Source organism: Nyctibius grandis, chromosome 9, assembly GCF_013368605.1.
Source record: "Nyctibius grandis isolate bNycGra1 chromosome 9, bNycGra1.pri, whole genome shotgun sequence".
NCBI classification, from domain to species: Eukaryota; Metazoa; Chordata; class Aves; order Nyctibiiformes; family Nyctibiidae; genus Nyctibius; species Nyctibius grandis.
The window spans coordinates 32,261,892-32,274,828 of NC_090666.1; the positions used below are offsets into that span (position 1 = coordinate 32,261,892).

The 12,937-nt window shown below is 40.8% G+C and overlaps 1 protein-coding gene across 2 annotated transcripts; it reads right to left on the reverse strand.

The window, feature by feature from the left end:
* Positions 1-640: 640 nt before the first annotated feature.
* Positions 641-11,907, reverse strand: CCDC14 (coiled-coil domain containing 14). Of its 2 annotated transcripts, none has more exons than XM_068407788.1 (13): positions 11,855-11,907; positions 10,527-10,582; positions 9,976-10,051; positions 9,199-9,271; positions 8,969-9,109; positions 7,638-7,877; positions 7,453-7,547; positions 5,864-6,437; positions 4,744-4,885; positions 4,044-4,123; positions 3,378-3,596; positions 3,172-3,304; positions 641-1,820 (listed from the first exon to the last, which is right to left on the reverse strand). In XM_068407788.1, exons 1-13 carry the CDS (start codon positions 11,885-11,887, stop codon positions 836-838), a joined length of 2,847 nt encoding a protein of 948 aa, XP_068263889.1. In that variant the 5' UTR covers positions 11,888-11,907; the 3' UTR covers positions 641-835. The 2 variants fall into 2 exon arrangements, with proteins under 2 accessions (XP_068263889.1, XP_068263888.1); XM_068407787.1 differs by having other exon boundaries at positions 3,378-3,599.
* Between the last annotated feature and the right edge of the window lie 1,030 nt (positions 11,908-12,937).

Sequence of the window (12,937 nt, forward strand, 5' to 3'; positions counted from 1 at the left end):
CCTGGCCTCAACCCGTGGAACCTCTTGCCCATGTATGGTACCTTGAAATTGTTCTTTGGGGAAGAAAAAAAATTGACTAAACAAGGAAGGTTAATTTAGCCTTCTGCACCTAAGTTCCTCTTTAAAAACCCCACAAACTTGAAAAGACCTACCTAGTCAAGGCAGAACACTTTTTATGTTCAAGGCAGTTCCACTTTCACCAGTTAAATTCCCACTTTTTGATTAAACCCAGTTTGGATTAAGCAATGCAGCTGAATAAGAAGTCCTGTTCACCTGTTTCTTTGATGTTGACACTACTGTTCGCACACCTTCAGGGTGAACCAGAACAAGGAGCTAGTTTCTTGAAATATATGGTCATAATCAAGGAAAAGAACTATGCATCTAATTCTATAACAGTCAAATTATCATGAAATAAAAATTTCTCTGACTTCAAATGCATTCTCTCAATGCTGTTCTTGCTACTTTGAAAAAGCACGCAGAAAAAACATACAAGTGTACTTTATCATTTAATAGACAAAGTGTATTGCTAACAGCACACCAGTTTCTTAAACAGTTATCAAGTGCTGTTCTAAGAATTAATTTTGCAATTAAAGAGTATAAACCTAAGTCATAATTTAAAAAAAGGCATATATACCAGTTATTTCAAGTTGTACACATCAAGGGAAGCAGCACCATGGCTTAATGAGGAACAAATCCCATCCATAATTTAAACAGCTAGGAACAATTTGTTTCACACCAAAAAATACAAATATCTGTATGAGTACCATACTTATCAACATCCTTCAGAAAAACCTAAATAATTCAAACAAGTGCACCCCATTTTGTTTCCTCATACTCATTGTTTCATAATGCTATTTTGCAGAGTTCTTTGTAACTTCGCTATGTTGGCATCCAAGGCTGCTAAGCTATTCTTAAAGTCCTCTTCATCTCGAGAAGTAAATGTTGAGAAAGAGGATGCACTCCACTCAGACTTCCTTGATACATCATCAAATGAAATGAAACTAAAATCAGCTATTTCACTGCCTTTTTTCCGAGCAATCTCCTTCGGAAATAGCATCGGTACACAAGGGTATGTACCAGGCTGAGGTTGGTCTGGTTTGTCTGTGAAGTCTTTTGCAGCTCCCCTTGGAGTACCTTTTGGCCTCATTTGGACTTTGTCTCCTTCTGGCTTCACTTTATCCCCTGTAACTTCAAGTCTGTTTTCCATACTCTTTTTCACACTGTATCCGGCACTTAATTTATCCAGAAGAGTTGGATCCTTTGATATCTCACATCCGTTCTTCTGCACAGAGTTTGAGAGCTCACAGTGGTAGTCCAACATCTTACAAGCCCCTCTACCGTGGGGTACCACACCAGTTCTTTCAGAGATTGGCAACTGTTTTTTTGAGGCACTGCTAGTCAATGGAATATAAACAGACTCATCCAACTTGTTTTGGTCATCTAGTAAAGTCCCAGAATCACTAACTGTCTCTGCATCTTGCTTCAGTGAGGTTGGTAGTATTCTGGGAGTTGATGTTCCTTCTTCTGAGAATGCACCGTTTATTTTACTTCTTTCATCAGGCAACTTCTCATACGCTAGATTTCGCATTTCTAATTCTCCACTTTTATTTGAAAATTGAAGTTCTGTATCTGTCAAAATATGATCCATTTCTAAATTTTTAAGGTAAGTCGTTACTGAAGTACTCCCAGGAAACAGATCATGTTGTATCTGCTTTTCATGGTCTTCCAAAAGAGACTTTGAGAGTCCTTTTTCGGGTTTCGGTTTAATGTTGTCTACTGTGAGGTCAGACAGAAGCTTGGCCATACTACCCTGCAAGGTTCTGTTAAGATCAATTAATCAGATTAACTATTTTTTAGCAACTATTTTAAAAAACTTTTATATAAAACCAAAACATTAGATTTATCAGACTGCAGCAAAGTTACAATTCTTTCTACGTTGTCATAAAATGTAGTATAAATGTGAACCAATTCCAAGTGTCTTGAATTTCTTTCTTCAGCTCAGAGAAACGTGTCTATAAAACAACTAAAATAGCACAACCCACTGAAGTTCGAGATTATTCCCGATTTACCTGCTTTGTATACTACAAAATATATCGTCAAGAAACTTACAAAGTATATAGAAACAGTTATCAAAATCAGTGAGAATTTTTTCTGAATTATTCTTCCCATTGCATCTAAATAAAAAAATGTAATAAAAGAAATAATTCTTCTCATTTTCTGCTTGCTACATCAAAAGAACCGAATGCTTAAATACTTACTCATATAGCATACACATATACACATGTAATAAGACATCATTATACTACCATCTGGTGGTCAGTATAGTAGTTATAGTGTGTAACGTGTCTAAACTTCTGCTAAAGAATCTGAAGCATTGACTAAAAATACTCTGCCATTCCAATCAGTAACAGCTATAAAGAAGACAGACAACAGTTTTAACTTCCTGCGCACATCATGTCCAAACAAATTTTATGTACATACCACTTTGCATGTGCAAAAAGCTATTGGAGTCTCCTAGCTTGCCACCATGTTCATCATAAAAAACTATGATGAAATAAAATCACAGTAATAGTTCTAAAAAGTTATGAGTAACATCACCTTCATTCAGTGATCCAAGAACTCCTACCTTTACCCATAATTAATATCTGGCCATAATCTACTTCAAATGTGTGTACCATTAAAGAAAGGACTGCTCATTCCCACAGGAATAGCTTGCTGTGGGTCCTGAAGACAGATCTTTCTGCAAGTTCTTCTCAAAACAGACCACTTTCCGAACAAGTGTAAAGAAAGAAAGAAAAAAAAATAATCCCTCCTTAATTCATGTTAAGAGTTAGTTTCCAGATTCTACAGCTTCAAGGGAAATACCCGTAGGTTTTCAGGTCAACGCGCTTCCCATGGAGCTCCTTATCGGCAGGTCTGCTATTAAGAGTTACAACTTCACACAAGTTACAGCAGATAGCATTTTACTTTACAACAGAACTCAAGTCATGGAGCATGACAATTCTGTTTTAACAAAATTATAGCACCATTGTAGCACAAGTAATTACAAAGAGAAGTTTTAGCCTACATGACATCCTACCACCAAAATACTAAGATTATAATAACCTGAAGTATGAAAAAAAAAAAAAAAAGCGACGTCAAGAGGCAAAAAAACAGCTTAGCCACTAGTACCTGGTTAATTCACGCAGTCTGTTAACTTCTGCATCACGCTGACGTAACGTTATGCCCAAAATCTTATTTTCTTTCTCTGAAGCTTCCAGCTTAAACTGAAGGCTCTTCACGTTTGCTAATGCCTCTTCCACTTCTAAAACACCAAGAAGAATTTATCATTTCTTTTAAAACCCTAAATGAAAAATAAACAAATTCAAAACACGTACCAATCTTGAGCTTGGTGGAATGAATGTTATAATGCTGTTTGTTTTCAAGCAGTTCTTCTTCTTTGTCTTGAATATCTTTTGCAAGACGTTTATTTTCTTCTTTCTGACTTTCTATTATTTTAAGTAGTTCTTCATTTTTAGCCTGCAGTGACTCAAGGCCTTTCAGTGACTCTTTCAATTGACTCTGGAGCATCATATTCAAGGACTGCAAAGAAACTACTACTAAAAGTAAAACGTCAAAAGTTTAAGTGTTTTGTGTGGTACAGTTCGAATTTCTAAATCAAACTAAATTTTTAAATAATCTTGGTAACATAAATTTTGCTTACAGATAGAAGAAGGTTTTTTTGAGGTGGCAAGATAAAACTCAGGCTTTCTTCTTAGTTATCTAATATGTCATCTTCATTTTAAGAGGCACATAAGGAAAAGCAATCTGCTCAGCAGCTGAAGAGCTGAGTCTCACTATGTGGAGTCTAAACAGGTACAACAATCCATGCAAATGCAGTTGCATGATTAGACCCACAACACTTAGTTCAGTTGCCACTAAAGGCCACAATACATACTGTTATTTTTTATTTATATGTCTATATCTTTATATGTCTGTCTCTACTTAAATAGGGGCATTTTTGTTAAAGCTTTAACCGGCATCATTCTCTATTAGTACTTTACATTCATAGTTGCAGCTCTGTCCAGATGTCTTCTCACTTCTTTCTCGTTCCCTGAGTTGCTGGTTTAATATTCTTAGTCTCCTAAATGTGAATTGTGAGAAAGCACAAATTCAGAAAGTTCAGAACAAGTTCAAAACCACTGCATTTTAAATGTTTGGTAAGAAGTCACTACTGAGAATTAAATGTCATAGAACGTTTCAGAAATAGTAAAGAAGTTTTAATAATGCATTTTTCTTACATTCCTATCATTTCTTAAACACAAAAGACACTTTGCAAGTTCCGGTAAATATCTTTCCCTCTGTTCTGAAGTAAAGTGCTACCCAGTTATATATTTGAGAGCTCCTCTGAAATGAGAGACATTTTTGCATTTGAGAATACACTACAGAAAGAATATAAGCAGGCTAACTATCTTGATACTCCAGTTTTCAGAGAGAATGATACATTGATCCCACCTAGACAAAGGCCCAATCATGATGTAACTGATGCTACTAAAACATCAGTATTAACTAAGTCTTGCTGTGTTAATTATTTAAATTATATGGCCTTACCAACACACTTTTTAATACATAAATACTGTATAGACAGAATGAAAGGGCTGTAATATACCATAACAATGCTAAAATGCGGAATTTAGAACAGATCAGTTAAAGATGCTTTAGACACATTTGCAGTAAATACAGAATCACTGACGAGTTACTAACCTACGCAGCTGGACGTTTTCACTTCGGAGAGGCTGTAAAGCTAGTGCTATTTCAGCTTGTATATTCGTACTTCCCACTACAGCTGGGAGCAATGATACACAGTCTTCTATTTCACTCATCAACCTCAACATTTCTGAATCATCTGCAAGAGGTGAGGGGAAAAAAAGACCCCATAAACATATAAACCTGTAATATGACAGTAATATTTTATATGCAATTAAGCTATCTACGAAGTGATATAATAGTATCTATGTTTTTTTCAAGAAAACCTCATCTTTATTTATTTAAAAGTTTTAAGCTTTGACTATGAAAACTATGCTTTAGGTTCTTGATAACTCACAACCCACGATCTCTCCAACTAACCTTGCTGAGACTGCTTGTTGCAATCTATCTACATTGCTCCCTTTCTCACGGGAAAACACTGCATATGAAATGAGAACAATCTTTATCCTAGCTGTTATGATAATGTTAAAATATTTCAAAAAATAATTTAATACTTATCCAGAGTGAAACATGAGCTTCAGTCTGGATAAGAGGAGGGCCACAAAGATGATCAGAGGGCTGGAGCACTTCTCCTATGAAGAAAGGCTGAGAGAGTTGGGGCTCTTCAGCCTGGAGAAAAGAAGGCTCCAGGGGGACCTTCTAGAAGCCTTCCAGTACCTGAAGGGGCTACAGGAAAGCTGGAAAGGGACTTTTTACAAGGGCATGTAATGACAGGACAAGGGGGAAATGGTTTTAAACTGAAAGAGGGTAGATTTAGATTAGATATTAGGAAGAAATCCTTTACTGTGAGACAGTGGCACAGGTTGCCCAGAGAAGCTGTGGATGCCCCCTCCCTGGCAGTGTTTAAGGCCAGGTTGGATGAGGCTTTGAGCAACCTGGTCTAGCGGAAGGTGTCCCTGCCAGTGGCAGGAGGGGGTGGAACTAGATGATCTTTAATGTCCCTTCCAACCCAAACCATTCTATGATCCCATGAAGCTATTAGAAGTTGTGGAAAATCACTCTAAGATGTCACATATCATCTGACACATACAACTTTGAGAAACTGAAGTGCTCACTCATTTAACGCAGCTCTTGTGTTGTAAGTAATCACTCTACTGCACAATGAAAATGTCCTCACCTTGATCTGTTATCAGTGCTCTGAGCTCTCCCAGAAGATATTTTACAGTCTTAATTTTACGGGCTGTTTCTTCTGGACTTTCTTGTCTAGATTTTAGAACTTTCTTCACAAAACTTGTCTTACAGCTTGTCTCTCTCACTGGAGCTACCTCAAGCACATTCAGTTCCTCTTCTTCGCTGACCATGTCCTCAGTGTGTTCTTCGTAGGTATCCTCCTCCTTGTTACTTGAAGCATTAGGTTTTGCTGGGCAATGATGATGGTGCTTCTGTTCGGTCCTGCTGTTCTTCGTTTCATGTGATTGTAACAGGGCCAGGTGAGCTTGTATGCATCTTATCAAATCTGCTTCTTTTATCTGTTGCTCATGGTCTGGGATCATCTCTCTGCCAGAAGACGATGGGATGAATGTAGGCACTGCAGAGTTACTCAATGCACCTGATGCTATACAAGGGATCACACTAGGAGGAGCAGTGGCAGACTGTATCTGCGCAGTAGTAGGAGCAGCAGAAACTACCGGGAAAACCACAGGTCTTCCCATCTCTGGCACACATTCACTGCCACCATCTACAGGAACATGCTGCATAAAGAATATTCATATTAAACAAAAAATCAACATGATTTTTTTTAAATCTCAAAAAAACAACAAACTCTTGTCTGACTCAATGTAGTCTTGACCATTCTTTGCAAATTATAAAAGCAACTACAACTCATTAATTGCATAATTTTCCAGTATATTAAGGAGTAATTAAAATGTAACACTGGCTTAGATTACCTTTATCTTAAATGTTACTGGCCACATTAAAGCACAGCTCTTTTTCAGCTGTTCTGTAAAGAAGAAACCTCAGCAGCTTTATGGTTTTGGTTTTTTTTTGCTTTATGAACACTCATTCCTTGAATCAGACCAGAACAAGGAAGAAAAAAAAATAAAAGACAACACTGTTACCTTTCAATATTTTAAGTAGATTAATTTCTTAAAAGTCAAGGACAGCACTAGCTATACATGGACTGCCTGTAGATGGAAAGTAAGCCTACAGCCTTACAGTTTCAAGGTGCAAGCCCTTTACCTCATTTCCCAAGGTGGCAGTTAGTACTCTCCATTAGTTCTAATCTATACCCTGAAATACACAAGTATTTTAAAATGTGGCTCTAAGATAACACACAGTGTCTGAAGAAATAATCAACTTGATCATTGGCAGGGAAAAGCTACATATGACACAAGATTTCTTTTATCAGGAGTTGGTTAATGATCCTAATGTGCATTACTGAGAATGTAATTATTAACAGTAATGAACAGTTTCCTGCACCTTCCATGTTTGCTGTCCGTTACAGAATTCACCATGCAGAAATAAGCAGCCAACTGAAATGCCTCTAATTTCATTTTTTGGCATCTACATAAATTGTCTTTTAATCAGCAGTATTTTCTCTCATTATTTATTCTGTTCAACACTATAGGTTGAAATATGCAAATTTTTTCTTTAAGGAAAATTATTACATAAACCCAAGAAAACCCACACACCTAAATAAATGTATAAATAAACAGGCAGTGCTAATTGAAAAAGTTTATTAATAGTCCAAATCAAACTGTTACTTACCGACTGAGTAGATAAGGGATTAGCTGAATGCTGCAGGGACAGAGCTGATGTGGAGGTAGGTAATCGATAATTAAAAGCTGTAACATTTTGACATCCTAAAAGAAAACAACACTCATAGATCAGGACAATTTTGGGCAAAACTCATACAGTAAAATAGCAGGCTCTACATTAATAGTTTCACTAACCGTGATTTGAGGTAGGAAAAGGGGTTACAGTAGGAATTTCGTTACTGTTCTGTGGTGGTTGGCCAGTTATCAGAGATATCTGAGTTTGCACATGCTCGCACAGTTTCTGATGCATCACAGGAGAGTGTTGACCGCAAGGCACATGAATTGGTTGAACCATCTGATTCTGTGCTGCACTGGAAAGTTCTTTCTCGGTAGAAGGTGTGGCGGACGAGACAAGTTTTCTATTTGATGCTGACACTATACAGAAAGAAAGAAGGAACGAACAAAAAACCCAGCTAAAGTTGTCTGTCTTCTCAATCTACACAAACCCATTGTGTCATCAGGCAGACTGTGGCAGGTTCCTTTGAAAAAGAAAACCAAAAGACCCTATGGCTTAAGATTCCAGTCAGATTTTTACTCACCAGCAAATTAATCCATCATTTTTTTCTTCCAGACAGAGCAGCCTAACCCAATTGGACAGACTGCCGTCCTTGAAGGTAGCAGAGAGATTTAATCCTACAGAAGGCCAGTTCTAAAATGCAGTTCTTAAAATCTCTGCTTAGCTGCTTCCTAAGCTTTTAGACTATTTGGAAGAACCCATACCAAAGCACTCTCCAAACCTAATTTTCTTATGTTTGGTGTAATTAAAACTCCGTATTTTTATAGCGCTGGAAAGATATCAGCTACGTGCTCATCTTGCACAATTCACAAAATAGGCATTCTGCTACATATCGAGTCCATAGGCCCCACCTGTCTACTTGGATTAGAAATCACATAAAAGAAATCGGGTGGAGAAAGGGAGAAACACTAATAAAAAGTGAAATATTTCACTGAGAGCAACTCAGCCTAGAGCACTCCACCTACCTTTCCACTCAAGTGCTCTGGCCTCTAAACCACTTGAACTATTATTTATTGCAACACTTTCCTGTTTCCAGAAACTGATCTTTGAGAAAAGCCTGGCTGGACACCCAACTCCAGGACAGTTTATAGCTGTGTATCCCAAACAGAGACCAAGCACTGTAATGCTTCACTGTCCAAGAGAAATGGGGCATGGGTATTATCCTTCTCCTCTGCACTTCCTACCAGCTAAATTTGGTGATGTTGGTATTTGTATGCACTCAACTTTCCTCCTTGTAGATGAAGCTCAAACATTCTGAATTTTAGTAACTGTTTAGTAAACATTTAAGGTTTCTAAAAGGCAATGAGTAACGCTTACATCCTTTTGTTGATCCAGCCCCGGATCAACCTACAACAAACGACAATTATCCGAAGCCTTGTTCTATCTCAGTAAGTTGAGGATTCTCTCAATGTTGTTCGAGAGAAAAGCAAGCCCAAGAAAGCCCGCTTACCTATTTCTTTTCGGACATGGGCAGGAGTAACGTTTTTTTTCAATCCTTTCTTCTTGGAAGTATTTCCTTTGGTTAGCAAAGGCTTGGAAGTAATTTTAACAGAAGTTGTTTTCCCAGGTTGTTTATGGATAGTCTCCCTTCCTAGTACCAGTCAAAAGAAAAACTAGTCAACAAAACAAAACAGTCTTATAAAAACTAAAAATATTACTTAAATTTTCAGTAGGTACAACCTGTAGCCTCATTTTGTAAGATATTCTTCAGTAAAGCTGCACAACGGTCAAGTCCATTATGAATAGTATCAACCTGCACAAAGAACACAGCAGTCAGAAAACGAGCATCGCTGTTCTTTCATTAAACCAAGACACTATTTTAGAGGTGAGTGTTCCCCACTCTGTCACCTGAAAAAGAACAACTGATAACCAGCAAAACCATGTCATTTTCCATGCATCACTTTGCAATTACGTGAAAGTTTGCAAACACACAATTTTTGCAAAAAAACCCTAAATTGTGTTCTTGCACACGTGTCCATTTGCTGGATTTTACGTCTTGGTAATTGCATATGTGTGGTTTTTATTCTTCTGTCCATGTACAATTAAGCTATTATCTATAGCTTATTTCTATTTTGGAGATAATTGACTCAGTACTACACAGAAAACAGCACTGCAGCACTGACTCCATACAACTCACTCTTTCTGGCACAAAACCTAACAAAAACGGCTATACTTCTGCCAGGGTCAGCTCTAGTCCATAAACAGCACAGTTGTGTTCACAAAATACATCCTGTGCCTTAATGAGATTTGTCAGAGCCAAACTCACTGCACACAAAGCCAACTTGCATGTATCTGCAAGATGCAGTATAGACACTCTTGCTAGCTTTGCAGGAGCTATTTCTAGTCCAGATGCAGTAGTATCTAAATTAACCTGGTTTTCTTCTATTATTCAAGGTATTCCAATTTCCTGTCTCTTTAGATAACAGAGATGACTGTATTAAAAAGTCATTTAATTACCTGATCATCAGAGTCAGTGGAATAGAGAGAATATCCAGACTCCACATCAGAATGACATCCTTTTCTTAAGCCAAACCTGAAAAAGTAAAATTCACTGTTTATACTACCTCCTTAATATGCAGCAAAGTTAAAAATTTACTTTTATTCAACAACAGCAAAATAAAGTAGATAAATTTTATCAACAAACAGAATAGCTTGCTTTCTGAAAACTTTGCAGTGCTGCAACAAACATGTTTAGGAGATATTAACAACTTATTCAAAGGAGAATTCAGTCTTTACTCAACAGTCTTATGTACAGCTAGTAAGTATACAAACTCAATCTTACAAATAAAACACAGTCAACCCTGTATTTCTACAGATAAAATGTCTATTCAGTTTGTGTCTGTCTATTCATTGGCTGCTTAGAACCTGGCCGTGCTGCCTTTCAGCTAAAAATGTTTTCTGATATATACAAAGAATTTTTGGCTAGTTGTGAGGTATGACAAGTATAAGGTTCCCAAACGCTCATGCTTACACTCAATTTTAGATAGTATTAATGATTAAGGTCTTACTGTTTTCTTCCGTTTGTTAATTTCGCTGCTCCTGTTAGCCTTCCAGAAGACAGTACCTGTTGATTACAGAAATATACTTTGATTTTCATGAAGTACTTTCACAAGATAATTGAAGACTACCATCACCCACTAATGGCAAAAACGCTTGCTGAGGCAAAATTTACAGCTCTCAGAACAAGGAGGGAGCCCACTGCTGCCATTAGGGCCTGAATCCTGTAGCTTTCATTTCACAAAACATGCCTTTACAGCATGAAGCTTCATTAATTTCTGCAGCATTCTACAGATACAGTAATTCACTAAATGACATGGTCAAGGCTGGAATACAAACATACGTGTCAGACTGAAACCAAGCTCTATAAATACACACCTAAACTTTGGGGATTTTAAGAATAAACCACGGTCACTGCTGAAACCACGGATACACCACGGTGGAAGAATCCTTGAACAGAAACCTTTCTGCGGTGCCCCTTACCACCACACATAAACCCACCGAGCCCTGAGGAAGGGTTCATAAAATCATAGAATGGTTTGGGTTGGAAGGGACATTAAAGATCATCTCGTTCCAACCCCCCTGCCACAGGCAGGGACACCTTCCACTAGACCAGGTTGCTCAAAGCCTCGTCCAACCCGGCCTTAAACACTGCCAGGGAGGGGGCACCCACAGCTTCTCTGGGCAACCTGTTCCAGTGTCTCACCACCCTCACAGGAAAGAATTTCTTCCTAATATCTAATCTAAATCTACCCTCTTTCAGTTTAAAATCATTTCCCCTCATCCTATCGCTACATGCCCTTGTAAAAAGTCCCTCTCCCGCTTTCCTGTAGCCCCTTCAGGTACTGGAAGGCTGCTGGAAGGTCTCCCCGGAGCCTTCTCTTCTCCAGGCTGAACAGCCCGAACTCTCTCAGCCTGTCTTCATAGGAGAGGTGCTCCAGCCCTCCGATCATCTTTGTGGCCTCCTCTGGACTTGCTCCAACAGCTCCATGTCCTTCCTATGTTGGGGGCCCCAGAGCTGGACCCAGCACTGCAGGTGGGGTCTCATGAGAGCGGAGCAAGGGGGCAGAATCGCCTCCCTCGATCTGCTGGCCACGCTTGTTTGCTGGTTGCTGGGCTGAGCCCAGGACAGCGAAGGCCCCCAGCGCCGGGAGCCCCGACTGCCCCTCAGGAGCCGTTCCGCTGATCGCCCCGCTCCGCATGCGGCGGGGACACCCCTCTCCCCGCCCCGAGCAAATCCGGGTCTCACGAGGCACCTAGAGAGAGGGCTGAGACCCGACTGCAGACAAGGAGGGGCTCCATTCGCCCCGGGACCCCCGGACCCCCGCCCCGCACCCACCTTGCAGGGCCGCGCAGCCCCCGGCCTGGCCATGGCCCCTCCCGCCGCCCCGCTCTGCCCCTTCCCGCGGGGCGCGCGCCCCGCGCCGGCCAATCCTGAGCCTGCCTGGCTGACGGACAGGACGGCCGCTGCGGGAGGGGCGGAGCTGACTGCCCCTGTCCCGCCCCCTTGGCTGCTCCTTGCTGCGCGCCGGCGGCAGCAAGCGCGGGAAGGGGAAGGAGCGACGTCGCGGAGCGCGGTCGGGGATTGGCGGAGAATGGGAGCCGAGGAGCCAATCGGAGGAGAGAAGGCGAAGGGGCGGGGATAAGGCGGGCGGCGGGTGTGGCCGTGGGGGTGGGCCGGGCTTCCCGCCGTCCTCAGGGCTCCGCGCTCGCGCTTCCCGCCCTGCCCTGCGCGGCGCGGCGCTTCCTTCCCGCTCCGTCACGGGGAAGTCGCCTCACGGAGCCGGGTCTGCTCGGCCCAGCGCTGCCCTCCCGCCGCCTGCTGCCCGATGCCTCAGGGACCCTTCGGCAGCAGCCGGCCCTGTGGGGCAGGGGCTCCCTGCACTCATAAAATACATGGACGTGGGCCTTGCAGATGGGTGGGCCACCCTGAGGGGAAATTCTGATACCTGCGTGGGGGACTGCTCGTAAAAGTACCTTAGGGCCTCTGCTTGCCGGTGCAGCCCGTGTCCTGCACATCCTCAGGGGCTCAAAAGGTAAAAGCAGGCTGGTAGCAAGTCAAAGGGAACTGTTGATACTTTGTGTACAGGCTAAACCCACCAGTTCTTTGTTCCCCACACTGGCTTTCAGCTAGTGTTAAATCTCTGTCAATCCCTGAAAACACCCACCTACATGGATCATAACATGGTGCCTCAGATTTCACACACACACCCCCCGGCATCTTAGTATTCTGCATATCTTCGCTTTTATTAGCTGAACAAATAGACCTTCTGAAAACAGCATTGAAAGCAATTACATTAACTCAGGCTGAAAATGTGGTTACATTACTAAGTTATTAAGAGTACTATAGCAGAAGTGCATATAAATATTCAACATCTGTGCTCTTCCAGTGCATGAATTGTGTTGTTATTAGGTATTACTG